Source organism: Prinia subflava, chromosome 3, assembly GCF_021018805.1.
Source record: "Prinia subflava isolate CZ2003 ecotype Zambia chromosome 3, Cam_Psub_1.2, whole genome shotgun sequence".
NCBI classification, from domain to species: domain Eukaryota; kingdom Metazoa; phylum Chordata; class Aves; order Passeriformes; family Cisticolidae; genus Prinia; species Prinia subflava.
The window spans coordinates 90,180,785-90,207,535 of record NC_086249.1 but is presented as its reverse complement, the minus strand read 5'-3'; the positions used below and the strand labels follow the sequence as shown (position 1 = coordinate 90,207,535).

Genomic DNA, 26,751 nt, shown 5'->3' with positions numbered 1-26,751 from the left:
GAACTGGGCCTGCCCACCCTCAAGAAGAGATGACTGAGAGGAGATGACTGAGAGGATCCCATCAGTGTCTGTCAGTACCTGCAGGGAGGTGTCAGAGGATGGCCCAGCTTCTGCTCAGTGGTGCCCAGCAATAGGGCAAGAGGCAGTGGCACCGACTGATGCACAGGAAGTTCCTCCTGAGTATGAGGAGGAATTTCTTCACTGGGTGTGACCAAGCCTTGCAACAGATCACCCACAGGGGGTGTGGAGTCACCCAAGGGCTGCCTGCAGCAAACCTGTGCCCTGTGCTCTGGGATGACCCTGCCTGAACAGGCTGGACCAGACAAGCCACCATGGTCCCTTCCAGCCTGACCCACTCCGTGACTACCAGGAGAACAGTGCTGTGCTTTCTTCAAGTGTTCAGGCTTTGGGAAAAATACAAATTACAGAATATTAAGCAGGAATATAAAAGAATAGCTACAGGATTCAAAACCAGGCAGCACAGACAAATCACACACACTAAATCCAGAGAAGTTCAGAATTAAACCACTGAATGACCCCTCCCTTCAGAAAAAGAAAGCTTATCTATAAAAGTAGTGTTACAGAACAAGCCATACAGAAAGCTGTAGGGACAGCAACTGCATGTCTTTTAATAGAGAAAAAACCCAAAAACTTCACTTTTTGGTACAAAGTAGACAAAAAAAGCAACTTAGAAAAGTATGTCAAGTATTACATTACACAGAGACTCAATTTAACTACTGTCTTAAAGCTACTCCAGCCAAGAATTCCTGATCTAAAATGGTCACAATCATTTCTTGGACTTTGGCTACAAAGAGGAAAACCATTTTAATTGGCTGTTGATGCCAAACATTAGGCTAAGTATCAAAACAATTCAGGTATGTGCCTTCAGCTGCTAGCTGAGAAAATCAGCAAGACTAGAAACAATTTAAGAAGGTCAGTAGCCATAAAGGGACAGGGATGAATAAAAAAAACTGAACACTATTTCCATCCAATAAGGAATTATTTCAATAACCTCAAGCAGCAATAGACAAAAATCTGCCTCCACAAAGTGAGAGAAACAAACTTTTAGCAAAGCTGAACATTTTCAGCGACAATAAAGACTACTTTCAATAAAAAGCTCAATCATTAATGTTTACAGACCTTTTTATGAAAGTATATTTCTATGTTTCCCATTTTATCCTTTCACCAGTCTCAGCCTGAAAGCCAAGAACCAGGGAAAACAGACTTTTCAGAGCAGAAGACATATGCAGGTATGCAAACCCTGCATTTGTCTTCTGCTCTGAAAAGCATTAAGAATCTTCTGCAATAGTCTTACCACTGATTTTAAGGATGTCCCATATGTCTAAAAATTTATTTGCAATTAGCCCATATGATTAACAAAACACCTTTGCTACTGGCTTAAAGAAGGTCATGGTGGTGAAATTTAATCCTTTGTATTGGAAGGATGGAAAACCTCTCTTACAAAATATTTTTTGAAAATTAATATTTGCCTAAAGGAGAAAGGAAAAGTATGTAAATGGGGAGGGCCAGGAAATAACAGGCAATTAGAAACAGTTAATATTCAAAAGGAAATGTCGAGAAAACTAGTTTACTGCAAAAAATAACAAGACTTGATCATAAATAATTTCCATTGTAACATTAAAATAGAAAGTAAGAGCCCAGAAATAAAAGCTAATTTTAGAAATCCTCTAAGGAATGGAAATTCACTATAGAAAAAGACATGCTTGTTTCCTAGAAAACATTGTTAGTGCCAGTCAGTGCTAGAAAAAAAACCCTTTTGTTTTCATTGTTCCTTTCACCAGTAAAATCATTTACATCACCAACTCTCACAAAGAACCCAAGCAGGCAAAACAAAACTTAGGACACAAACCAGTGAAGACAAAGTGCTCTCTGCCTACCACATCAGGCATTATTTGCCAGTCTACTGGACTAACAGGACCACTACTGGAAAGAAACCTTTTAAATACAAGGGTTTCATTATTGAGACACGCATTCCTCACAAGAACTGAAGTTGTCTTTGAAACCCAGATAGAAAGTTAAATGAAGAGAAAAAACCACCACAAAACTTCAGTTAATAACAAATACTGCTTTGCAGATAAGATGCAAGAGTGGCCAAGCTTTCCTTCTAGAACACTTCAATGGCCAAATTAGCTGAACAACTTCAACAAGAAAGTTCTGGAAAATGAACCAGTAAAGTTCTCTGACACTTTCACACTGTATCTGACCATCAAAAGCATTTTCTGATTTGGTCACATCAATGAAACAACTGTGTAACTCAAAAAAACAGATTTACGGTGCTTTCAATTGCTGAACAGAACTTTTCCCATCCAACCTTGGAAGTTATCAAGACCACAGCATATTACTATAAGAATAATTATAATACATGTTGAAATATTAGACTTTTCTGAATCAGCTATATAATATATTTTTGTAGATTCTACTTTGATCTAAAAATTGTATTCTGCCAATAAATAATGTCAGTGAAAAAGTAGGATTTCAAAGATCCCCTAAGTTTTCATTTCATAACAAAAGTAAACACCACAGTAAGGCCATCACAGCACTTTTGACCATTACCAATTCCTCCTGCATGAGGGAAACCAGTAACTATGAGTTACAGAATATGGAAGAACCCCTTCATCTTTGATGATCAGAATCACTGTGTTTCTAGAATAACCAGTTACATTGTTTTCCTCAGAGGGAAAACAAAACAGTGGCAGCTGCAACCTCCAGAAAAAAAAAAAAAAACACAAACTAAAAACCTTTCTCCAACTTTACCACCTGCATTTCACCTGTAAATTGAATAAAGTTTGCTCTGTAGAGGTCCACAATTGTATGACCATACTAAACTTTACAGGATGGATCAGCTTCCCAGCGTAGCCTGACAGTGCCCTTAGTTTTGAAAGCAGACTAAAATTCCTGGGTATGAAGCAATCATTTGTACCTTTCCACCCCAAAGTCACAGGTTTGAGGGTATCTGCATACGTGCAGCCCCACATTTCTTTGACTCAGAAGCATAAAGAATATGTTTTAGAACCCACAGAGTAAAGGCTGATAGACCAGTACAAAATTAAAATCCTGTGTTTTTCACTCTTGATTGTAGTCATGAGAACACCAACTTGCTTGTGGCATTCCTAAATTTGTGGCAGAGTCTAAAGAACACAAACTCAAAAAAGCTTTAATCCTATTTTCTTGAAAGGGCCAAGAGCCTGAATCCATGACCCAAAAATGGGCTTACTGAGAAAAAGGGCTCAAAATACTGTAAACAGGATTACAGCTCACCTTGCAACACTATTCAGTTATTTTAATGGCTGTATCAACCAGCCCAACAGAGACATTGTTACGACTAGAGAAACTTGGGGAATTCCAAGATTTTAAGCAGTAGATCAGCTAAAAGAGTAATACTCCTTTTTCACAACCACTGTCCCAGAACCATCCTTGGCTTTCTGAAATAATTATTTACGACTGTGACTCTGGAATAATAGAATACAAAGCAAATTGAATCACCTACCATAAGAAAATACACACTAATTGAAAACATGAAGAGGCAGAAAAATTTAGAATTTAAGATGAGCCTCCACTCATTCAAGCCTGAGCTTTACAGATATCTTTATTCACTTAGAAATATCAAACAGTAAAATAAGCTCTCACTACCTCAAGACTTTCTAATAAGTTTTGTGATCAGAAATAAAGATCACTCGTAACCAAGGCCAAAGTAATCTCCTTTATGAAAGTTCTCAGGGTAACTAAAGGAGACAAAGTTCTATCATCCTCAAGACCTTCAAAGTTTCCCAAAGGCATGTTCCAGCCCACTACAACAAAGCCAATGAAGAAGCATGTAACCCTTACAAAAAAGAGATAGATAGCAAGGTAACCTCAATAATTCTGATCAGAAACATCAAAGCAAGGCATTTGTTTGCAGAACTGAGGCTCGTATTAAAGGAGATGCAGGCAACGCTACTGGAGTCTTACTGTGATTGCATTAAAAATCTGCATTTTTAGTAGAAAGTCCCTAGATAGTCACAATGAAACACACTGTTTACTGCAGTTGTTAGCATAGTCTGCATTCTTCCAACATAAGCCATGTAAATCAACCTCGAATTAAAAGAAAACCACACTAGGCTTACCCATCCTCCCTCTCCCCTAGGCATCCCCAGTATCTCCCGGCCTTCATTTACAAATTTAAATGCACCTGCACTTAAGAACCGAGTTGGACATGCAGCACGATTTTAATTATGGCCTGCATGAATTTCAAGTGCAAGTTACTCCAGAAAAACAACTCTTCCTTTGACGAGCTCAGAGAGGTCAGAATGCCTCCCTTCCCCCTTCCCTGACATGTTTTATGTCTAAAGAACACCAAAGTCCCAGCCACACTCTCCAGCCAGTCTAACACAACTGCGAGAGAAAAGGACCAAGAACTTTGCCCCAACACACCCTGCAGCCCAGGACAGAAGCCCAGCAGACGGAGCACCGAGAGCCGGCACAGAGACCTGCTTTGCACCATACCTTTCCATGGCTTGGGACACCTTAAGTGAACCAGGGGAAGTTCAGGCTGGACATTAGGAAGAAATTCTTAACACAACGAGTGATTCGGCATTTGAATGGGCTGCCCAGGGAGGCGGCAGTCACCGGAGGTGTTTACGGAAAGACTGGATGTGGCACTCAGCGCCGTGGTCCGGCTGACAGGTGCTCACTCACAGGTTGGCCTCGATGATCTCGGAGGCCTTTTCCTACCCAGTCGATTCCGTGAAGAGGCACAGACGCTGCCGGACCTGGGAAAGCGGGATTCCCGAGAGGAAAAGCGACAGCGGACAAGCCCCAGAGCCCGCAGCCCCGCTCGCAGCTCACCTGGCAGGTATTCCGCCTCGAAACGCCGCCGGGTCTCGCTGATCAGCGCCGCCTTATCCTGCCGCTGCTGAAAGGCAACAAGGAACAGGGGGCCGTGAAAGGACGGGAAAGGCCGGGGCCCCACAGAGCCCCAGACCCTCACCTGTACGGCAGGGCCCGGCCACCCGTCCCGCCAGACCACCCAACCCGAGCGGCTGCGGGCGGCGGCCGGGGAGCGAACACCCGGCAGGCGGGCAGGAAGGCAGCGTGAGGGGGGTGAGGGGGCAGGGGCGCAGGGACTCACCTCAGCCATGATCCAGCGGGTCCGCCCGCGCCGCCCGCACTGAGGCGGCTCCGGCAGCGCGAGGAGCGGCGGGAAAAGGGGACGGAGCGGCGCGGGGGGCGGGCCGCGGGGAGAGCGGCGGGCGGCAGGGCCCGCCCCGCTCCCGGCGTGCTCCCGGCGTGCTCCCGCGGCGGGAGCTTCGCAGCGGGCCCGCCGGGCACCGGCAGCGGCCCCTCCGGGCACCGGCAGCGGGCCCCGCCGGCAGCCCGGAGCCCGTGGTCGCTGCCCTTGTCTGTGCCCAGTCCCTGTGCGGGATCCGGCGGGGCCCGGCGGGGCGGAGGTAACGCGGCCTGAGCCGGGAGAGGAGCGTCGCTGCTGCACCCGCAAGTTGAGCCAAACTTGGTGAGACGGCTGCGGTTCCCTCGGGGTCCCCGGGGCCTTCTCTGGGCGAAGAGGGAGAGAGGGAGGGAGTCTGCTTGGCCGCAAAATGACTGGATGCTTCTTCAGAGAATCTTCTCCTTCGAGGCCTTATAATTTTAACAGAAAATAACTTATAGCTATTAATAATCACTGCGCCCGAGCGAAGGTTCTGTAATTTGAGAATTCAGAGCACCGTTAGTTTCCAGTGTGCTCAGTATATTTGTGGTGCTGACACCTTCAATGCAATCACACGAATTGTCAGTATGCGGTTCGGTTTCTATCAATTTATGTTATGCATGCAGGTGTAGATAACCAGGGAATTCATACTTTGGTCAAGAAACGTTTCTGAAATGTTTCTCCTACTTAAATCTCTCAGTACAAAGTTGTTTAACTTCCCTATTAATCAGTGAGATTTAAAGCACATACTGGCCTCATTCTTAATTTTTTCTGTATTATTGTTTTGCAATGCATAATTATTATTAAGGCTCAGTTCAGCTAGTTCCAAAGTATTTTTTTTTCTTATTTGCTTTTGTAGATGGAAAATGTCCAGAAAGGTTAAAATTTCCATGAAGAAGTAAGCCTGACAGAAATAGGGACACATACGGTTTTCTTGTAGAAGAATACACATGAAGATAAATCAAGATGCTCCTGAGTGAGCAAGATCAATTCTTGTCCTACAATGGTGAAGTCCTTGTATTTCAGTTGTCAAAACCAAAGCATGCAGAGGAAGCGGGTGATAAAACAATGAATTTATGTGTCAGAAGGATGGCGTTCAACAGAGACACTAAGCTGTTTGTTCAGAAGTCTTCTGGGGTATTCAGCATGGGAGCCAGTCACTCAAAAATTGAAATGATTTGCTGTAGCTGCACAACGGATTCCAGAACAGGGATTATTCTTCCCTGCGTTTTGATGAAGAAGAAAAAACGGAACAATGTCAAATACTTTTTGTTGTTGCTTCACAGTTCAAACCAATTTGAGCCGTCTTTTTATTTTAAATTGGATTATGAACTGAAAGAAGACATCAGGCTGTTCGCTGGCCCATCATTGTTGTGGAGACATGCCAACAAGCTGTTCTACATCTCTTCCAACACCTGCGTGGTTCAAAGTGCTCCTGTACAGCTTTCTTCTGTAGTGTGGACAGGTGAAATTGTGGGTGAAGGCACTGTTGTCTTAGGGATAAGAACTGCTTGCCTGCCAGAGACTGAAGATCGAGATGAGTTTTCTGTTTCAGACAGAGCCATCTGGGGTAGTGAGTTCTTTGGATACGCAATTCAAACACAAAAATTGCTGACTGGCACATGCTTCATGCCTCATGCTTACAGCAGAGTGGTCTCTTCCATCTACGTCTGCAAGAGTGAGAGATTGAAAAAACAGCTCCAAGTATCACTTGTTGCCATAACCCACAAGAACCAGCTTATTTGGTTCCAAAATGGTGTCCCTAAAGGTGTTTGTGAGCTTCCTTACGAAAAGCCGTGTTCGGTAAAACCAGCTCTAACCAGTAGCAACGATTTGCTATTTGTTGTGTCTTTTGCCTCTGGAAATAGCTGTGTTGTACAGAGGAGAGACAGCTTACAGGTACTGGTGGCTTTAAACAGCTCCATTTTACTGCAGTCTTTTTGTATTTATTGTCTTATTGAAAGTCCTGCAACTGAAAACCTGCATGATTAAGTTCTTTAGTTTTCATTTGTTTGTTATTGTTGCTGCTGGTAAAATAACCTGTCTAAAGTATGACATTGTTTTGCTTCCATTGCTTACTTATATATCTGAAAATGAAGCTGGGATTCTCTCATTTAGTAATACCTTTATGAATCTGACCTAAGCTTCTGTTGCTAATTGAAAACTGCAATAGTGTGAAGTTGTAAGGCAGTCAATGAGTGTGCCTGGATGATTTGTGTTGGAAGTAACCTCATATCCTTGCAAAGTATAAACTCCTCATTGGAACATCAAAGCTTTTTGAGTCTCAATTCCTAATAACAAAAAAGTTGTTTCTTGAAAATGTTTTATAATAATGACAAGAAGAGGCCTTGCTATTGTTTCATAAATTAGGAGAGACAAAAGTTTCTGCTAGAGTTCTGTAGTAATCTGACAGGAAGATTTGTATAAGTCAGGAAATAAAAATTTGTACTATTGAGTTGCTGGCATTATTATAAAAAATTGTCTCTAACTTTCAGACATATTTAAGTCTGTGATGAAACAAAGATATTTCTCAATGTAAAAGGTATAAGGCCTTTAACTGATCTTCAAGAATTACTGCTTCTAAATAAATTACAACATTAAGCTGTTCAGCTGTTTGAGTGCACTGAAAAGTTGTCATCTTCTCTTCAACCTGTAATCTGGAAAGTGATCTTTAAAGAGAAATGGCTAATTTTCCCCAGAGTTACATGGGCTTTAAATGATGGGGAGAGAATGAGAGCTTGAAACTTCTAAATATTATTGTATTTCACACAACTGAATAGGCTTCCTCTTCATGGGAAAGCAAGCTTCACCAAAATGAGATCTCAAATACAAGTTTTATTCTAACAAATGTATTTTAAAACCTCTTCTACTGTAGGTGGCTTCCAAATGGCAAAAAGTGAAGTGTGTTCTGGTGGATGATTTCATTGGCTCTGGAAGTGAGCAGCTGTTTCTGCTTTTTGAGGATGACTCCAATACAGACGTGTTAAGTACATTCAAAATAACAGATCTTGGGGAGGTCAACTATGCAGTAAGTTGAGCTTGCCTTTTCTCAGCTACTCAGTCTGTGCTTACTAAATTAGGAAAACCTCAACAAATCATTAAAGTATTGATTCAAAGTGAAATTGGATGTGTTCTGTGAAATGCCCTGAAGTTTGAATACAATTTTCTTGCTGTAATCTTAAATTATCTGAAAATATTATTTTGCTTCTATGTTTGTATCACCCTCCTTTTGGGAAATTAATGCAGCTGAAAATGCAGCTTCACATACATAATAGTTTTGCCACAATGCTTACCTTTTGGCTAAGAACACTTAATTTAATTCAGGCCATAGTGCTTGTTAATTATCTTCTCATAATTGGGTCTGTCCATTATGTACTATCAAATTCTAATTGCTTTCAGAAAACAGGATTTTTCTTTTCAAACACATACTCTGGTTGTCTTGGCTTGCTGTATTTTCCCCCAGATTTTTATAATGCTGTGTAATAACATGTACTGTACTTTCAGCTTTTTAATTTATTCAGGGTTTTGGTTTTGTTTTTTTCTTTCAGAGTGGTGTCAATTATAAACATGATGTTCCTGCTGCAGAAGGATTGCAAGAGAATGGTTTGCCCACTGTCCGAGCCCTTGAAACAAGATTGCAGGTTTGTACCCAACAGTTCTGCCTCCATGTTTTCAATAAATTACTGTCCTGTATCATTGCATTGTCTAAAGGGTGAGGCTAATGATACTGTTATTACTGGAGAAGTGGTTCAGGCAAAAGAACAAAATGGTTAAGTATTTATTCTTGAATCAGTGGTAGTCTGTGTTTCCGTTCTCTCCATTGTTATAAGTGCATTTAGGTAATTTTAGAGGTCCAATTTAATTTTAATTAAAAGTTTGAGATAATATTGAAGCTATCTTATCAGAGCTCCTTAGCAGTCATTTTACTCATGTTTAAATACCAGCTTAAAAAATTAGAATGTTTACTCCTTTTGCTCCCCATCACATACATAACTTTCAGATCACATAGTGGCAGGTTCCCAGTGAGTACATTTGCACAAATTGGTGACAGTGGTTATTTCACCATCTTCTGATGTTCGTGCTCCTGTTGCTGGTGGTTTTATGAGAATAATTTTGAAAAATACTGCAGATAAGCTAAAATGTATCTTTCTTTCAACTAGCATCATTTATAAATAAGCTGGGGAAACTTGCTGGAGTTTTCCATCCAACGTACTCATCAATGTGAGTGCTTTTGCAGTGTGTATATTAGCTTATACCAAATAGATAATAATTAACAAATAGGAAGGTTATGTAAGAAAAAAAAGCTTTAGAGGAGAATGTGCATCTCTCACTGAGTCAATGAGGTAAGGCTATTGTTAGTTTGCTAAGGGTGCTCTAAAGACAAGATATGAGGTAATTATTCCTGTCACTTGAGAATTAGTGAAAACTAAGTAGGGTATTGTGGCAGTTTTATTTCCAGCCTTTAAAAGTGGAGCAAATGAATTGGCCATCATTTACCAGTTATTAAATAAATAAATAAAAGGAGGACACGTTAGGAAAAGACTTAAAAAGAAAAAACTTTTCTAGTTCTAATGACAAAGATATCTAAAGAGATATTGTGCATCATCCAAAAGATAAAAGCTGTTTAGAGAATAGTGGACAAAATACTTTTTGCCCTCCTAGAAGGCCAAGAAAATAGAAGATGGATTAATTTTGAGGACCTCTTGAGGTCTCTTCCAATCCTACTTTTTTACAGTTTACATGTTACAATGTTACATGTTACACTTCTTTAACATGCAGAAGTGCAATCTTCCTTCTGAATGCATCTTTTTCTGTTTCTGCATTTTTTTCTTTTTCGACAGTCATATTTTAAAACTGACTTCACTGCTGCATTCTTGCCCTACTCATTACATTGCTCATTGCATTATTCTTCTACAAAACAGAAGTTAGTTTCTGTCTCTTGTTGGCTGCTCCTTCCATGATTGTGATGAAGGTTGTTCACCCTGCCATTGATAGCTGCACTTTCTATGTTCCATAACTTTGTTCTTTCAGTACACCAACTGGCTTCCAGCTGTACAGCTCTGGGAGTCTGGGCCAGGATCAAATGAATTATCTGGTTTGCACTTGCCACTGCTTCTGCTGGAAGTCAGCCACTGGCTGGATATTTTATCTATTGTGTGCTAATATAGCTGTTACAGAATCCCTTATAAGACCTAACATTTCTGTGCTTTTAGATCTTTCTAATCTCTAATTTTCAAAGCCATGTGTTAGCACAAGCATTGTAAGCAGTTGGAAATTTACTGTGTTTTAACAAGCTGATGAATTTGGAAGTAGATGAAGATATTTCTTTTTACCCTCACTGTTTCTTCCTTGTTGAAATCCCCATTGTTCTGTATTATATTTGCTGAACAGTGAAGTACTCTTGCTGGCTTTTATAATCTGATATATAATTGAATTTCAAGGATCCTTGTTTTGAAGCAATAGTGCATGAGTTCTGCTTAACTTGGGAATTTTCAAAGGTTATTTAGTCTTGAAGTGGTGCCTCCTGATATTTATCATCAAAATTCAGGTATTCCAGAAATTTGCAATCAAATCAAGTTTTCACAGTCTCCATGGAATCTTGTGTTTTAGAGCAGAATGAAATAGCAGATGCAGCCCTTTTTCTTCCTTGTTGCTTAACCCTTGTTTCACATCTGCACAGCTGTTTTCTTAGCCATGTGGAACTTTGGCAGGAATGAATTATAGTCCACTGTATAAGTAGGTTGTGTTTAAGTTACGCACAGTAATATATATAAACTGCTTTTTGCAGGCAGTGAAATTGAAAAACAGATCAGCTTGAGCAATTTTGAATTGTTCTATGTTTATTTTGTGTACACTATTCTGGACCTGAATCCAGCCTTTTCTCTTTTGATTTTTTTTTTCTACTTTAATATGTTAGTTTTGGTATCTTCTGAAGGCATCCTTTGGCAGAGTACTGCTGTTACACTGCAGCAGCTGAGGTTACAGGTTTCTCATGGTTTTAGTTGATTGTTTTGGCAGCAATAAAGAAGTGTCTTTATGTCCACTGGTGTGTTCTCCCCCCCATGACTGGACAGTTTTGTAAAGACTGTAATTCTGAATTTACTCACAGTTCTATTGTCTTTGGCTCTGGACTGCTTGTTTTTATACTCATGTTTATTTTCTCTTCTAAGGTGATCTAGTTTTATTTTCTTAGTTTCGGAGCACAAAGCTTGTAACTCCTGCTGGTGCTTGTAGTGCAGCACATCTTGGCACATTGCAGAAAGGATGTGCCTGTCACTTGTGACAGAACGCTGAGGGGGGCACAACTCAGTCTTGGGGTGAAATTCAGGTCTTTTTCTTGTGTTGCTTTAGGAGGAAAAAGGGCTTGCAAAAGCCAGATTGGTCAGCAAGCACAGAGCAGTGAATGTTTGGCCCTTTTGACTGCTTCCACATCTGTGCTTTCCCATTTGCTTTCTGGTTCTCAGTTTATTCAGGAGTCAGCTCCAGTGTGAGTAAATGATGGTTAAATGTTCTGATGACCTAAATTAGGAAGGTATTGTAGACTCATCTTGTTCTTAACTCTTCATTTTCATCTCTTGTCTCAAGTCTGGCACTGGGTTATTGCTTGGAATCTGGTGCTTAGATTCACAGTTCCATAGGTGACAATTTTTTTTCAGAACTTTTCATGAGAGTGCTGTTGGTCTAAATGCCCTTTGCCATTGCAGCTTGAGCAGAGGCCATCACTTCACTGACAAGAACTGCTTTTTTATTCAGGCTTATATTGGATTTGTGTGTGTTATGTGTTTAAGGGGATTTTCTAAGGGGATGGGGAAGAGAAGAGGGAAGTTTGGGTTTGCATTCCAGGCTTCAGTTTGTTCTCTCTTCGACAGCATTGGATTCTCAGGCTCTTGCTTTCCAGATAATAGAAATATTATTCCAGATAATAGAAATAAAGAAAGCTTTTGAGGAGCTTTCTTAAAACCTGAAAAGCTGGCACGATTTTTTTTTCTTTATTGCTTGGTTTGTGGGGTTTTTGGTTGATTTGCCTTGGTTGGTTTATTGGGGGATTTTTTTATTGTGTTTTGTTTAACTGAGACACAGTCAACCGCGTGTGTCTGTTTCTATATCTATCAACTCTTCAATATATTTACTTGACCAATAATCAATACAAATCTTGAGAAGAAAATGAAACTGCTATCCATGAAAAAGTGAAGCAGGATTAATAAAGAAAGATATCTAAGAAATATATCTGAATATCTATGTAATTTGATTAAGTTTACCTTAATATTTATCTTAAGCTCTAGGTTTAATATTGAAAGACCAAGATTCTGAGATTCATATTTTAAAGACAGAGTAGCCTGACTTGAACATTTTTTAGAAACATTGCTTTAAAAATGAAAAAGCATAAAAATGGAAACCTGAAAAGATATTTTGATATCTTCAATATCCTTTCTTATGTGCAGTCGTCTAATGATTTTCTTTTACAGGCTGGTTGGACTTCTGTTCGGGAGCTACAGCAGCATTTAGGACTCCAAAAAAGGGTTATTCTTGAGTCTTGCAGAGCATTAATAGATCTTGTTGAAGAAAGAACCCATATTCTCCCAAACTCAAGAAAGGTAAAATGCAGGAGATGGGCCAGATCAATTCTGAATTCTGACAGGCCATTTGTAGAGGGTGCTGTCCTCAACCACTGACTATTTTCACCTGTAGGGGTTGCCTCTATCAAAACTCATTAATCTGCTTTTTAAGTCAGGTTCATTTTCTTAACTTGCCAATATGAGTAGTTAGGAGTAAATTTAGTTGTTTCTACTTGAACTTGATGTGCACAACACCTCCTGACAACTGGTATGGAGGAGTAACCTCTAACAGAGTTAGCAACAAACACGAGCAGAGTGTACAGTTCTAATTGGCACAGTTGCCTAGATATTGAATATCTGTGTGTAATCTCACATGTTAAAAAAAGGGAGTTGTCATAGCACTATGTGAGCAAAATTGATTTTATAATGTGGGCACAGTGAACTGAGGGCAGAGAATGTGATGGAGGTTGGGAAAAAATTATTTTAATATGTTGCTCAGAAGAAACCTAATTTAATTGAAATAGAGTTGATCTCCTTTTCAGTTACTGCTGTGATATCTTTCAAATTTTCTAGGTTTGGACAACAAAGTATTGAGAAATTAAATACAATAATATAAATTCTAGCACCTTAAATCTTTGGACAATTAATTGTATGACGGGTCAAAATTTCAACATGTGATGTTTACAATGACAGAATAAGTTGTACTTTACATAATGATATAATGTGTTTTAAGAAATTCAATTCTATGTATTGTAGAGAATAAACTAGTTTATAGATATGTATCTGCCATTTTGTATATCTTAAAAGCTCCTCCAGCAGTCACTTGGGGTAAAACACAAAGTAATGCAGTATAAAAAGTGCCAGTATTTCTACTTAATCCATCTAACCCCACATTTTTCTGTAAGGAAGGCCTTGTCTCTCTCTGGGATGATGTAGAAAGTCCTGCTGGTTCTCTTAGCAAAGAGACATCATTGGTGTCCAAAGTCCCAGAGCGCTTCACAGAGGAATTGTGGCAGCGTGTTGTGGGTGACAGCCTGGTAGTTGGAGTGAAACTAACTGAATCATTTTATTTGTGAGTATATGCTCATATCTAATAATTTCATGGGTAGTTTATAGAAAATGAATGCATAGGTTAAGCTCTGCAGTAAATTTGAACGTTCTTATTTTGAACATTTGCATATAGTGTGTTTTAAATGTGCCTTTGTCAGTATTCTTGCTGCTGCTTGCATGCTCTCTGGCACTGCACAGAAAGCCAGAAATCAGTTGAGTGAGTGTAGCAACCTTACTGGAGACTTTTTTACAAAAGAGTTTTCCTTGACAAAAACTATGGCTCTTTGTAGTCCGTGTTGTAAATAAAGCTCTGTCTTAATTCTTGATGTTTTAATGTCAGCTACTTGCCATTCCTAACTGGTTTGCTTCAAAAAGCACAAAAGAAAATATATTAAATTCTCTTACGAACTAATAAATACTTAGCTTTTGAATTGAACTCTTCTAGTCAAGTACCTAATCAAAATACTTGCAAAGCTTGTACTTTGTGTAAATTATGTGGAACAATCAGCCAGACAATACTTAAACCTTCAAAATAATTTGTTTATTTTTATTATCATCTTTAAAATTATTTGTTTATTCTATTTATTTTAATTACTCAGTTCTATTTGTAAATACTACTTAGGTCATTTTCCCTTACAGAGAGGGAACTAAGTTGAAACAGTGTGAAAAAAGAGGATTACATAAAATGTAAAATTACATTGTTAATTGTGTAATGTAAACTTTGGTGGAGTCAGAACTTCTCTTTTGACCCACGTTCCCACAGGCAGTGTAGCTGAGGCTGTGTTGGGCTGAGCTCAAAGACCACTGATGTCACTGGAAATCATTCAGGTGGTTGTGGGGAGCTGACCTGTTAGGCCCTCTGGCCATTCTGCTGCAGCTGTGGCTATATTCTTTCTCAACTGCCAGATTGCTGTAACTTTACAAGAAAGTTGACCTCATCCTCTTGACAGCCTCTCTTAAGAGCCACTGAGGCAAAAGATTGTTTTTTGCCTTTTTAGTGTTTGTTCTTTTAGCTTTGATGATGATGTCTTTGCTTTTTTTAAAAAAAGTAAAACGCTTCATTCCTGTGTAACTTCAAAGATCTTCAGGAGATTTTAAAAACCAGGAGCAGTCTAGCCCTGTCCCTCATTTTTACAGTGGAGAAAAGGTCTATGGAGAAGCCATTTGTCCAAGGTTACCTGGCAGGCCAGCAGCAGAACCTGGCTGTTCTGGGCTCCAGTTCAGTACTGTGTACAACAACCTATGTTTATGGGCAAAAGGACTTGCTTTATCTCCAACTCCGACACTGTAATTCTTTATTGATCATTTTTCTGCTTCCTACTAATGCAAGATTGCAGTGATATAATAGATTGCATTGTGAGGTGGTGATACTTCTCTGTAAAGAAAATTAGACATTCATAAGACTTTCAAATGTCAGTGACATCTTGAGATTGAATTGATTGACAGAATAATATATTCATTGAGAGAGGATCTGGAACAGTAATATTAGGATTTCATTGAAAGAGCCCTGTGTTGAATAAATAAAGTACTTCATACATTTCAGGAAATTGCTGCATGTTCAAGGCAATAATATCTTAAACCTTTTATTTTACTCTACATTCAATTTTGTTTGAATATCTATAAAAGTGTAGAGTATAAGAAGAGTTTCTAGTCCTCAAAAGGACAGAATTTATATTTTCTGCAGTTTTTTATTAAAAAGCAAGTCAAATCTTTAAAAAATAATCTATAAATATCATAGAGTACAGGTTACATAGAATTTTCCGGTTTTTCTGCATGAATTAAACATCCAATTTTTTTGGTTGAAATGAGGCATCTAACTCCTAGAAGCTCTTTGAAAATTCAGTCCAATTTTTGAAAAGTCTTTATACTAAGTTTGTATGAAACAGTCATGTGAAAGACTTAGCTTCTTTGCAAAGTCTATGACTTGATCTGGAATAGTATTGGAATTTATGGTAGTCTTAAATGTCTGCAGAGTTGTGGTTATTTGTCAGAAAGCAAAAATGTGAGCTGGGAGTGCAGTCATATTGTATGGATTTTCACAGGTCACTGAGGGATGTCAGTTTATCTTTAGTGATGGATCAGGATTTCTCTTCGATTTCTCCAATTATCAAGTGTCAAAGTAAAATCATCAAGCTGAACAAAGCCTTCTCAGCATTGGCAGTCTCCTCAAGTCAAATTGAACCTCCTCCAAAAAAGATGAAATTGGACTTGCATAGCAAGAATGATCTGAAAAAAGAGTTCCCTAAGACATCTTCAGGGGTTCAGCTGGATGAAGCAAAGACAGTCACTGCTGTCACCAGCCTTTCACCACTCCTGGCGTTTCATCGTGTGTGCTGTGTAGTTCTTCTGCATGCCAGGAGGCAAAACCATCAGGATGATAGTTTACAACAGAGCAAAAAGATTACTGTACTCTGTGGGAAGATTTTCTTAAGTCTGGAAGATATTTCAAATGGCAGATATTCAGTAAAGATGCTGAGGAATAATAGTTACTGTACAGGTAAATGGAATTTATGTGCTTTGGATTTATAAATATATATATTTGATTCTTTTGTTTACTCTAGGTGATGCCAAGCTAAATTTCTCTGAACACGAGCTGCACAGACCTTTTGGGAATCAAAGCTGGGTGAAATAGGAGATAAAACATTTTTCAAAATGACAAAAAATGTTTAGTGAGTTGCTGTAAGGTTTTGCTAGCATTGGTGGTGAAGGGTATCTGGAAAGAATAATTTGGAAGATAAATTTGAGTACAGAATGCTGAAGCCTATGTTTTTTCTATAAATAAGATACTGTAATTAGATACAGAAGTTTTTTTCTGACATACTACTACCACCTCTTAAATAATTCCAAAGTAATTGAAGCTCTTCCTCATCTACATGAGGAACATGTACATTAAAGTCATTTATTTTCATTTTTTTAATATTCCTGATTGAATTTATTTCAAAACTGGGCTTTTGCTCAGGTAATGAAATATCCTTTTTATTGTTTGTAAAATTTAATGAATTTTAATTTTTCTTCCTTTGATGCTGTGTCACTGCTAAAGCCAACATGTCATCTTACTATCACACTAGGCTAATAATAGTCTTCTTTTGGCAAGATGATGTTTATCTTAAGAGCTTTCATTATATTAGTGGTGCACCATTAATCAACTGTCTTCCTTGACAGAAGTAGGGATAAGAACTTAGGAGAGAAGAAAGTTCCCAAAGAATGCCTGAAGTCAGACACAAATCCTTCATAAAAAATGGGAGTGTGAACCAAAAATCAAAGCTCATTTAATGCATGCAGCATGATCAAAATATTTAGTTCAAATACCTTTTTTTACTGTATTTCCTTGCAGGTTCCATGGAAGATATACTTGCTGTCCTTGCAGTGTCTTTGAGATTCTCCTTTCAGATTGTGTCTTGTGAGTGCACTTTGACTCCTGTCAGTTCATGGTTGCTGGAAGAAATGGAGTGCACACCATTTAAGGAATGCCAGGACAACATATTCTGTCATAAAGCAGGAAATGTCCATGGTACAATCTTTAATTGGGCACTGAAAAATCCATTTGAAGGAGTTCTAACAATATTTTGCAGGTAAAATCACTTGAAAAGCATAGCTTATATTCATCTTCCATACACCCTTTTATATCTTTACGCTGTTTCTTACTGGTACCATAACAGCAGCCAAAATCATAAGCAATAGGCTGCCAATATGATGCTTTGATAACAATCACCAATATCAGACCTGTTTTCAAGTCAGAACTATTGCAGAACCTGAACTGAGTTATTTAATTTTTGTCTAGGCTGGAACATTGCATTACAAATAAGTCTTTTCTCCATTAATACCTGTTTGGAGCTATTTCTTCTCTTAATTTTGCTGCATAATTTTATATTCTTTTCTTCTTATGTTATTCTTAGTATAATGTTTAATTTGTAATTTTTTCTTCAATGTATGTTAATTTTAAAAAAACTTAAATACTAAATATTTGTATATTGATTTTAAAAAAAACCAGCCAAACCACAAACCCCAAGTTAAATTAAATGTAAATGTATTGTTAGGTGATTTTTTAGTTTAGTATTGCAATATAAATGTAGTCTCAGTTTGTGCATGTTTCTGCTATAGTTATTTCCTATCTACCATGATTATATAAAGGAAATAATCTGAAGAGTCTCACTGATGTTCTTTCTTAGGCAGATTCTTGGACAAATATTTCCTAAACCAGGTTAAATGAGTTAGTAATATTGCCATATTTATGACTTAGCTGGATAAGCTGGATACTTCTTACATAAAAAGTAAGAAGTACTTTTTATGACATAAAAAGTACTTCTGGGATATTGACAAACATTGCTGTTTTGAAGAGTTCAAGCTAAAAAATAAAAGAGAAGGTGTAACTCTTAAGAATGGGTTTTGTAGTGAGGTTCAGTCTTTTCCTCAAATTAGGGGTTGATTTCCTTTATGCAAGGGGAAAGGCTGGAATGTTTAAGCAATCAATCAGTAAAATTTTAAGTCTCAACATTTCTGGTTCCTTTTGAAAAGTTATTTTACTTGGTGCTATTCACTTCTGACCCCATTTTGTTAATAGTTACTGATTCCCATATTTATGGTCTGTGATTGTCTTTATTCCTGTGTTTGGATTGATCTTTTATCTGGGATATCTGGGATATTTCTGTGGTAGGTGGAAACTACAGAGTAAACTTTTTTTTGACACAATCATCATTTTGTTTTACAGAAATCTGACTGTCTTGTTCCAGTGCCTTCACAGCCTTACCAGAGTTCTCCCTCCAAGCTGCAGTGTAAAACTCCTGAGATCTGGAAGCAAAGGAGTACTTACTGAACAGACAGCACTGGCTCTGGAGAGGGAAATGCTCACCTGGAAGAATTCTCTTTTCTTCAAAGAAACTAAAGCTGAAAACAGCTTGACAAGGTGGAATGAGTCTGGCAAGAAGATCAATAATGCTCCTCTGGTTCCTTTGCTGGACACTGAGGAAGGAGTGCAGCAGTTCAGAAAGAAGCTTCAGAAGGAGCGGGAGGAGAGCGTGCGAAGTATGAACCAAACCATGAATGGTGCCCTGTACCAGAAAATGGCTTTGGAAATAGCAGAAGCTCAGCTCAGTTCAGATATGATTGTGTGGAGACTGGCCAAGTCCTAGAAACTACTGACTAAATTTATTTTGAAAAAAAATTTATCAAAGTTATACCATTAAATAATATTTATATTTTTATGGGTACTTATACTGCCTTGTATATTATAGCATTTCTGTTTCTACAGATACTGGTATTTCAATTGAGGACTACTGGAGGAATTTATGAGTTATTTTGTTAGAGATTTTGAAAATATTTTTAAGGTGTTTTCTAATAATTCCTACTCTAAAATCATAATTCTTGGACTATAAAAGAACTATTTTAGAAAAAAAATGGGTAAGTGTGTACTCTTTAAAGTAGTTCTATTGAACCTGAAAGATGAATGTTTACACATGTAAATGTAAGCCTTTTTTAGAAATCTTAAAGCAGGTATAGAAAGGATCTAAGTTATACAACCAATTGTAATTCATCATTTGAGCATGGACTTTGGCAATTTCAAACAAGAGGCAGTTTATCTTCATGATATGTCAAACCTTATAAATAACTTCCAGTGATACCACTTGAGGAAAAAAACTCTCTACCTTTCAGCCCTATCTTCTGGAGTCCACCCTCAGATTTATGAAGTATTTATTGTAGGTGGAGAACCAGATCAGACCTCTTAAACAAATTTCAAGAACTCATGAGATTCACTGCATAATAAAGCTGCTTCAGGTTTGAGAGCTCCATTCCCACTCAATTTGGGATTGGTATGGGCTAGTCTCACTGGTAAATCCTGGAGGAAACTGCTCTTCCTTGGGTGTTAACCTAGCTTCAGGGTCAGAAGATTTTCTTGCTCAATCCCAGAGTCAGATGATTGTCTGCTGATGCTAGCTGCTCTGTGGTTTTGGCATATCTCAGGTAGTTTAAATAATATTGAGCAATTTTTTTATTATTCTTCCTCCTTTTGTTGGCTTGAGGAAGATCTGCTTATGCTTCTAGGAAGAAAATGGCCTATACTACTTGCTGAGATAGTAATTTTTAATCAATTTTTTCCCACTAGCTTCAAGAGGGGCAGAAAGGTTAGAAAATCCCAAATCACAGTAATCTGCTTCCTTTTATCTCTGCTTTATATAAGTAAAACATCCTTATTGCTTGTCACCATTTTTCTGAAGTTGTCAAGAGTTTTGCTTTTCATTTTCTCTGCAAACAGAGTTAATAGTTCACATCTCCAGCATGATCTCTTTCTGACAATAAAAGTCTGGCAGGAAAAGTAGAGGGTATTTATTGACTCAAAGGAATACTGATGTTTCAGAATAATTCTTTTTATCTCATCAAAAAGTTCAATTTCTGTATGTATGTCCTCTAGAAGCATTAAGTGGTGATGTGTTTCAGTCCAAGGCATCTTCTCCTTCTGGCAACAGGAGTGGTCTGATGCACATAAAAGGCAGAACACTGCCTAGAAAACCAGTAAATGAGAGAACTGTGCTTTGTAACCTTAACCCAGTCTAGTGATACAGCTTCCGTTTTGAGATAGTCAAAAGTATTAAATTACTCCTTTTTAGCTACAGAGAAGGGAAATCTTCCATTAAGATGTCAAGAGTGTCTTAGGAAAATGTCATGGGTATTTGAATCTCAGTATTCGCTGGATGAGAAAGTTGAAGATTTTTTTATAATTCTTTCTTTGTTAAGTCCAGTCAGGCAATAGTCAAAGCTTAAGAACCCATTGTTAGGCCTTGGCAGTCAGTTGTCACTGGAATTTCCAGAAGTTCCTAATTATAAACACTTAAATGAAGAAAAAAATCTCAAGGTGCAATCCTGTAGCTTGCAGCTAAGGGCAAGACCTTGCTAAGCCATCTGAGCAGAAACCTTCAGAGCAACACAGCTACTGCACACTCAGGGCACTTGAAGGACATTTTGTAAAGCAGTGTAAACAGTCCAGCCTTTGATTTTTGTCACCATGTAGCAGCCTGCTCTCATGCTGTAACTAACCATCTAACCATTGGTCTGTCTGTCTTTAAAGAGAAACTTCCATTTGTGTTCACATCCCTTCGTTGAAGTAACACAGTGGGACAAATGAAGAGAAGCTGCTAAGCACAGATATTACCAGTTTCTAATTCCACGGAGTTGTTACTTTAAAGAACCAAACAGTGAAATCACAGCAGTGTAGAAGTGAAATTATTAGAGTAGAATAGTAACAACATGTTCCTGCTAAAGAGACTTTCCTGAGGCATGAATGCTTGTTTTGTAAATCATTGGATGAGATCATTAAACACTTTCCTAACAGCTCTAAGATTCCTGGGAGCAGTTCTTCAACAGACTAGTAATGCATAATAGCATGGTACAACTTTCAGAGGTAGTTATGCAATTGCTAGGTGTACTGTGTGTGCTGTACTTTTATGTGCCAAAATCTAAAGGTCTCCTGGAAATACTTGAAAGGTTTCTGCTGGTATGTGTTTTTCGGCCAGGAATAAGGGAAAAATGGAGCAGACATTAACAAAGATTCAGGCTCTCTAGAACCTTATCTTCAAGTGGCAGCAGCAGGCATTTTGTTTAGAGGTATTTGCTTTCCTAAACTTGCTTTTCAGGATCAAAAGCAACCAAAAGAATTAACCTACTTATTTGGTGTCTCATGATGATAATTGTCTGCATATGCTGGTGTTCAAATGAGAAGTCTAAACTGCATGGAATAGAAAAATTGTTGGCTAACCATGTTTCTGTCATGAATTGTTGGAGTCCTGTTTTCTGAACCTCCAAGAAAGTCTTGAAAGTAAGATCTTGCATATAGTGGGTTTTGCAAATACTTTTTTGAACAAGCCATTTGAGAAATTAAAACAGTGACAGCAGCAGTCTTAGTTGGGGGGGAATTAGTCTTGCCAAGAAATAACTGATAAAATAGTTGGATGTTTGATTTTGTAAATTAATTCCCCTTTCCATGATAGTAGATCAAGTTGGGAAACGTACACATCCCAAGGAACAGAAGGCTTTCTGCTACTAAAGCTGTCACTAATAGCAGATAACCATGCACACCACACATTCGTGAGTCTACTCTGTAGGAGTAGTCATGAATGTTACAATGGGAGGTCAGTCCCTACCCTGGACCTCTGGCTCCTAGCTAGGTTACAAAGCCCTTTGAAGAGCTCTTTGCTTCATCAGGTGTGTGTGTGTAGTCCTGGAGGGTTTTTTGTTTGCATGTGGCAACCACAACCTGTTTGTGCATGATCCAAGCTAATGCAAACCGTGGTTGATACTAATGTGTGTGGTGGCTTTGTGCACAGCCAGCAGGCTCCTGCTGTTCTGAATTTATCAGTTCTGGTGGATTTAACAGAACAACTGGTCTCCAGAGCTTACCAGTCCTGGGAGACTTTCACATGCTGCTTCTCAGCATGTAATAATCTCCTCAGCCTGCTGCTTGCTAGTAAACATTCCTCCCTCCCGAGCTGGAGAACCCTGTCACATAAACTCACACAAAGGGCCCTTTGATCAGGCAATGAAATTATGAAATTATGCCTTGTCTTGACCCCAACAGTCCTGATTTCTGGAAACCAGCAGATGTCAATGGTTTCTGACAGGTATCTATAGGAATGGTTCCACTCCTCTGGCCGTGGCAGTGTTCTGTGTGCAGATATTTATTTGCAATGACTCATTCATCACATGTTTCAAAAGACAGGTATGCAAAGGGAAGGCTGACATAGGAAGTATGAGCTGTCACACCTGGATGCACTCGTTCAATCTTAGCACTTTTTAAGTCAATATGATTTAAGACCCTAAGAAGAGGGATTGTGTGTCAAAGAACTCTGCTTTTTCTGGCCAAGTTGGTGTAATAAATTAAGTTACAGTGATTTTTCTTTTTTATTCTAAGGGCTTTCAGAGAAAAGAAACCTGTCTGCTCTAGAGTGGTTTCTGATGGACAGTAATATTTCCTTTTTAAGTTTGTGTGTGTATGTATTTCAAATCAGCCACAGGCTGCTCAGTTGTTCCTAGGAGTAAAAGTTAAGCCTTCTTTCTCAGCTGCTAATTTTTGTTTTCCCACATCTTTTCACAATTTGGGAAGTGTGACAGTCATATGACTGCTCTCCTCTGAATCATACTGACTCTGCTGACAAAATAATAATGGTACCATGTTTATCCTTGAGTGAATTATTCATTAGAGGCTATTAATGAAGATGATAGGCTTAGCAAAAGGAGTATTCAAACAGTGGTAGTTTTCTTCCCTTCTCTACTTCCGTGGGAGAAATGAAGTTTTAAACAGCAGAAAGCAATTAAAAATCAATGCAAGGATTTAAAATCTCAAATAGTTGTAAATTTGAGCATTTAGTTATTGCCAAGTCTCGTTTATTTTGGGGGTTGGTTGTGGGTTTTTTCGTTGTTTTTTATTTTTTTTTAGTGCAGTGGCAATGCAATGGCATGCACTCTAGGCTTGCCATTAGGTAAGGACAAGGTGAACATCATTATGTAGCAGGAGTTTCTAGCCAAGAAAATCCTCCCAGGGAAAAAGCAAGAGTAGGAGGTTTGATGCTGGTGTTTAGTCATGTTAATTATTGCTTTAAGGAGGTGATACTACTTAGGTCTTTTCGGTGACCTCATGTTTGTGGTATTTGCAAACTTATCCCGGGAATATATTGAGAAATTCATGATTCATAGGTACAGGACGGCAGCTGCATGTTTGTGAAGCACTCGGTTAGAGCAAAGGCTGCCCAGCGCCAGGTTCGTATCACTCCAGTGCCCGCCTCGAGTCCTGCATTCACAAACCCTGGTGCTTAACTGTGGTATTTAGGTCAGAGGCACAGGTTGGTAAAGCAGTCTCAGGTTAACTAATCCTCACTGTCTAAATGGAGAGGCGGTGGCTCCTGTGCCGGGCTGTGATCCTTACCTGCGCAGAGAGGGAGAGAGGGAAGGCTTTGAAGTGAGTCCTTCAAAACAGCGTGTGCTGCCTCTGTGCCTGCCCCGGCCTCTCCCCAGAGCCCCAGGTACAGTTTCGAACTGAGCACGTCACGTCTTCTTTTGTAATCCTGCCTTTGAAATGTTCTCAAGCATGAGGGGAAATGCAGAAGCTGCCAAAATTCATGGTTGGTGGGAGTCTGCTATTTCTGTCAGGTTTGTGCTATTCCCTCTGCACAGGCTCTGCTGACTCTGTTCTCACGCTTCTCTCTTCCCCTCACCTCAGTGATCAAATAGTAAAACACAAAACCACAACCACTTCGAAAATGAAAAACAATCAAACAAACAAACAAAACCCCACCAATCCCTAAAAACCAAAAAACCCCCCACAAACAAACAAGAAGCCCATCACCTTGCTGTGCTTTGTCCCGTAGGAAACAGGTGTATGTTCTTTTCCAAACTGCTGAGTCTTATAAGTCTCTGATAAGTTTGCAATCTACACATAAAAGTTATGAACAAACCGGATGAAATTTTCAAGTGCTGCAAGTAATTATGCAACACAGAAAAAAGCATTTCCTCTCCACAGCCCTGACCTGAGCTTTCTACCAGCTCTTCATGACTATTTATGCTGATAAGCTGCACAGGGTTTTTGGTTTGTTTTATCAGATTTCTGAAGTTAAGGTTCATTCACACTTCTGCTTTACTTGTTGGTAATAGATTTTAATGCTGCTTACAAAATTTTAAGCTTCTGTTTTAATTTGCCTTTTCTCAACCTCACTTAAGAAAATTCAGCACTCGATGGATGGGTTAGTATACTACTGGAATTTTTAAACTATTAGATGTGAGTTGTTAACACACAAGCTTCCAGAAAGGAGTGAATTTCTGAGGCTTTTATCAGAATCTCCTTTCTTTTTTCTAAAGTAGTATGAAACCTTCTCATTATCAAATCATCCAGATGTGACTGAATGCAGATAATATACCAGCTGTTTTAATCACCCCAAATCAGATGTGTAAGGTAGTTACATCAGAGAAAGCAAAGAAAATAATGTTACATTGGAGTTACTTGTATTTTTCAACACAACTCTAAGGAGAAATAATACAAGACAGTCAGACCCGTTCAGCAATCTTCAGTTTAACAGCTTTTGTTTGTTTGTCAGCATGAGGTAAAATAGTCCAGCAGAGCAGCTGTTCAATCTGAAGATCCCATGACCTCTTAGAATATGCAGTGTCCATGACAATTAATTAATTCTCATTTGTGATCACATTCATTAGATAATGAGTTCTTCCCCAAGCTGGAGAGTCAGTGTAGCTGTCATGCTGGACTTAGGGGTGGGCTCTTCTTTCAGTGTCCCATTCAAAGGCTGTCTGTGAATTAATGGCGGGATGTAAATACAACCACCACACCATGGAGAACAGCAACTGTGACCTCAGCAGGAGCAGAGCTGAAATTACACATTCCAGTGGGGAATAATCACTGATCACCCAATGCTGATGGCTGCACTGGGAGTGTTCTTCCCTAATGATGTCCCTGTTTTCAATGTACATGATTCCTATTTAAGGACTAAGAAAGGGTGTTGGTGTTGTGATAGTTTTACTAAAACACTCAAGAGTTTTATTATTTCAGTTTACTCCATAATTTACCAGCCCCTTGGACAGAGGAGTGCCTGTGTAAATGCAGAAATGAAAAAAAAAATGTTCCTAAGGTGCTATCTTATTTGTTCACTTACTTTTGCAGTAAGTGAACTATTCCCATGCAAAGGACCTCAATCATAAACACCACCTTGACAATAAATGTGATATTTTTTAGCTACAGATCAGCTTTTAGTAATTTTCTGGAAAGAATATATCAGTTTTGCTCATTTCAAAGTAGCTCAGTTTTTCCAACTGTGCTCAGAATATATAGACAGATGCAAGTGACCCAGTGTGTAAAATCCACGATAGTACTGAGGTGCTTTACTTCAGAAGAAAATAGCTAATTGTAAAACTTTTCCATATATTTTGTAGGACTGGAATAATGAAGTAGACTTGGCAAAAATAATCAAATAGGTTGAATAAATGATCCCTGCTTATTGCATTTCCCCAAAGATTAATATATTGTCTTGTGAAGTTATAACTAAGTAATCAAGTGAAATAACATTAAGTGTATAATCTTAAAAAAATATATAAAAAGGCTTGGGAAAAGAATAAATCCCTCTATTTTCCTACCAAAGAGGTAGGAATTTGTGCAAACTGGTATATTTTCTCAATAAATTGGCATGATATAATCTAAAAGAAAATAAAGAGGAGACCTGTCATGTTGATGTTGATGTTGATTCTTTCTACAATAAATATTCTGTCCTACTGGCTGTTGGAATGAGTTCACTTGGAGTGAATTGAATTCTTCAACAATCCACATTAATCTTCTATAAATTAGTAGCATGTCTAAAACAGTAACACATTAACAGTATGAATGATGCAGGATTTGAATAATTGAAGTGACTGTGGATAGCCTAAGGTTATAGTAATGATTCCCTTAAGAGCATCTGAAATGCCTTTTTAATTTTTTTGAAAATATTAAGAATTTGTTGCATATCAACCTGCTCATACACATGTTAAGTCAACCCAGTGCTGCAGCTCATCTGTGAATTCCCTTTTCACACTGCTGTGGGCCATTCATGACTCACCATCCTGCCTAGTGCTAAGTTCTCCTGCCTTCCTAACACGGATTTTTCAACCCACCCCATGCACCCCCATGCCAGCATTGCAGCTATACACGTAAAAAAATCAGGATCTTCTCTTCTAAAAATCACAGAATCTTTGACTCCTCAGCATTTTGTTTTCATTTGACTGGAAGGTGTTGGTTCAGCTGTGTACAGCTCTAAGTGCCCTTTCCATCTGCAAGCCAGTTTTTAAAACTTTTGTGATGCCTTAGGAAGGCTGACCTGGAACAAAACTAGACAGTGCTAGGAGAATAAAATAGATATTTATGAAAATGCCTTTAGGGTACACCTTGGGCAGTACAAGAGCCTGGCCAGGGCTACACCC

At 38.7% G+C, this 26,751-nt stretch overlaps 2 protein-coding genes across 3 annotated transcripts in view; one reads left to right on the top strand and one right to left on the bottom strand.

The window, feature by feature from the left end:
• The window catches only part of MOSPD2 (motile sperm domain containing 2), a 32,949-nt gene extending 27,702 nt beyond the window's left edge, over nt 1-5,247 (bottom strand). The window contains exons 1-2 of one of the 2 annotated variants that reach the window (XM_063392877.1): nt 5,129-5,247; nt 4,846-4,912 (exon numbers count right to left, since the gene is read on the bottom strand). In XM_063392877.1, the coding sequence (XP_063248947.1) occupies nt 4,846-4,912; nt 5,129-5,137 (76 nt within the window). In that variant the 5' untranslated portion in view covers nt 5,138-5,247. The remainder of the gene's footprint in view (nt 1-4,845; nt 4,913-5,128) is intronic. The other variant, XM_063392878.1, reaches the window with a different exon arrangement.
• Nucleotides 5,248-5,335: 88 nt separating this feature from the next.
• Nucleotides 5,336-24,110, top strand: FANCB (FA complementation group B). The gene is made up of 9 exons (XM_063392875.1): nt 5,336-5,509; nt 6,063-7,102; nt 8,079-8,231; nt 8,752-8,844; nt 12,670-12,798; nt 13,665-13,831; nt 15,852-16,306; nt 17,144-17,381; nt 18,518-24,110. Exons 2-9 carry the CDS (start codon nt 6,170-6,172, stop codon nt 18,936-18,938), a joined length of 2,589 nt encoding a protein of 862 aa, XP_063248945.1. The 5' UTR covers nt 5,336-5,509; nt 6,063-6,169; the 3' UTR covers nt 18,939-24,110.
• The last annotated feature ends 2,641 nt before the right edge of the window (nt 24,111-26,751 follow it).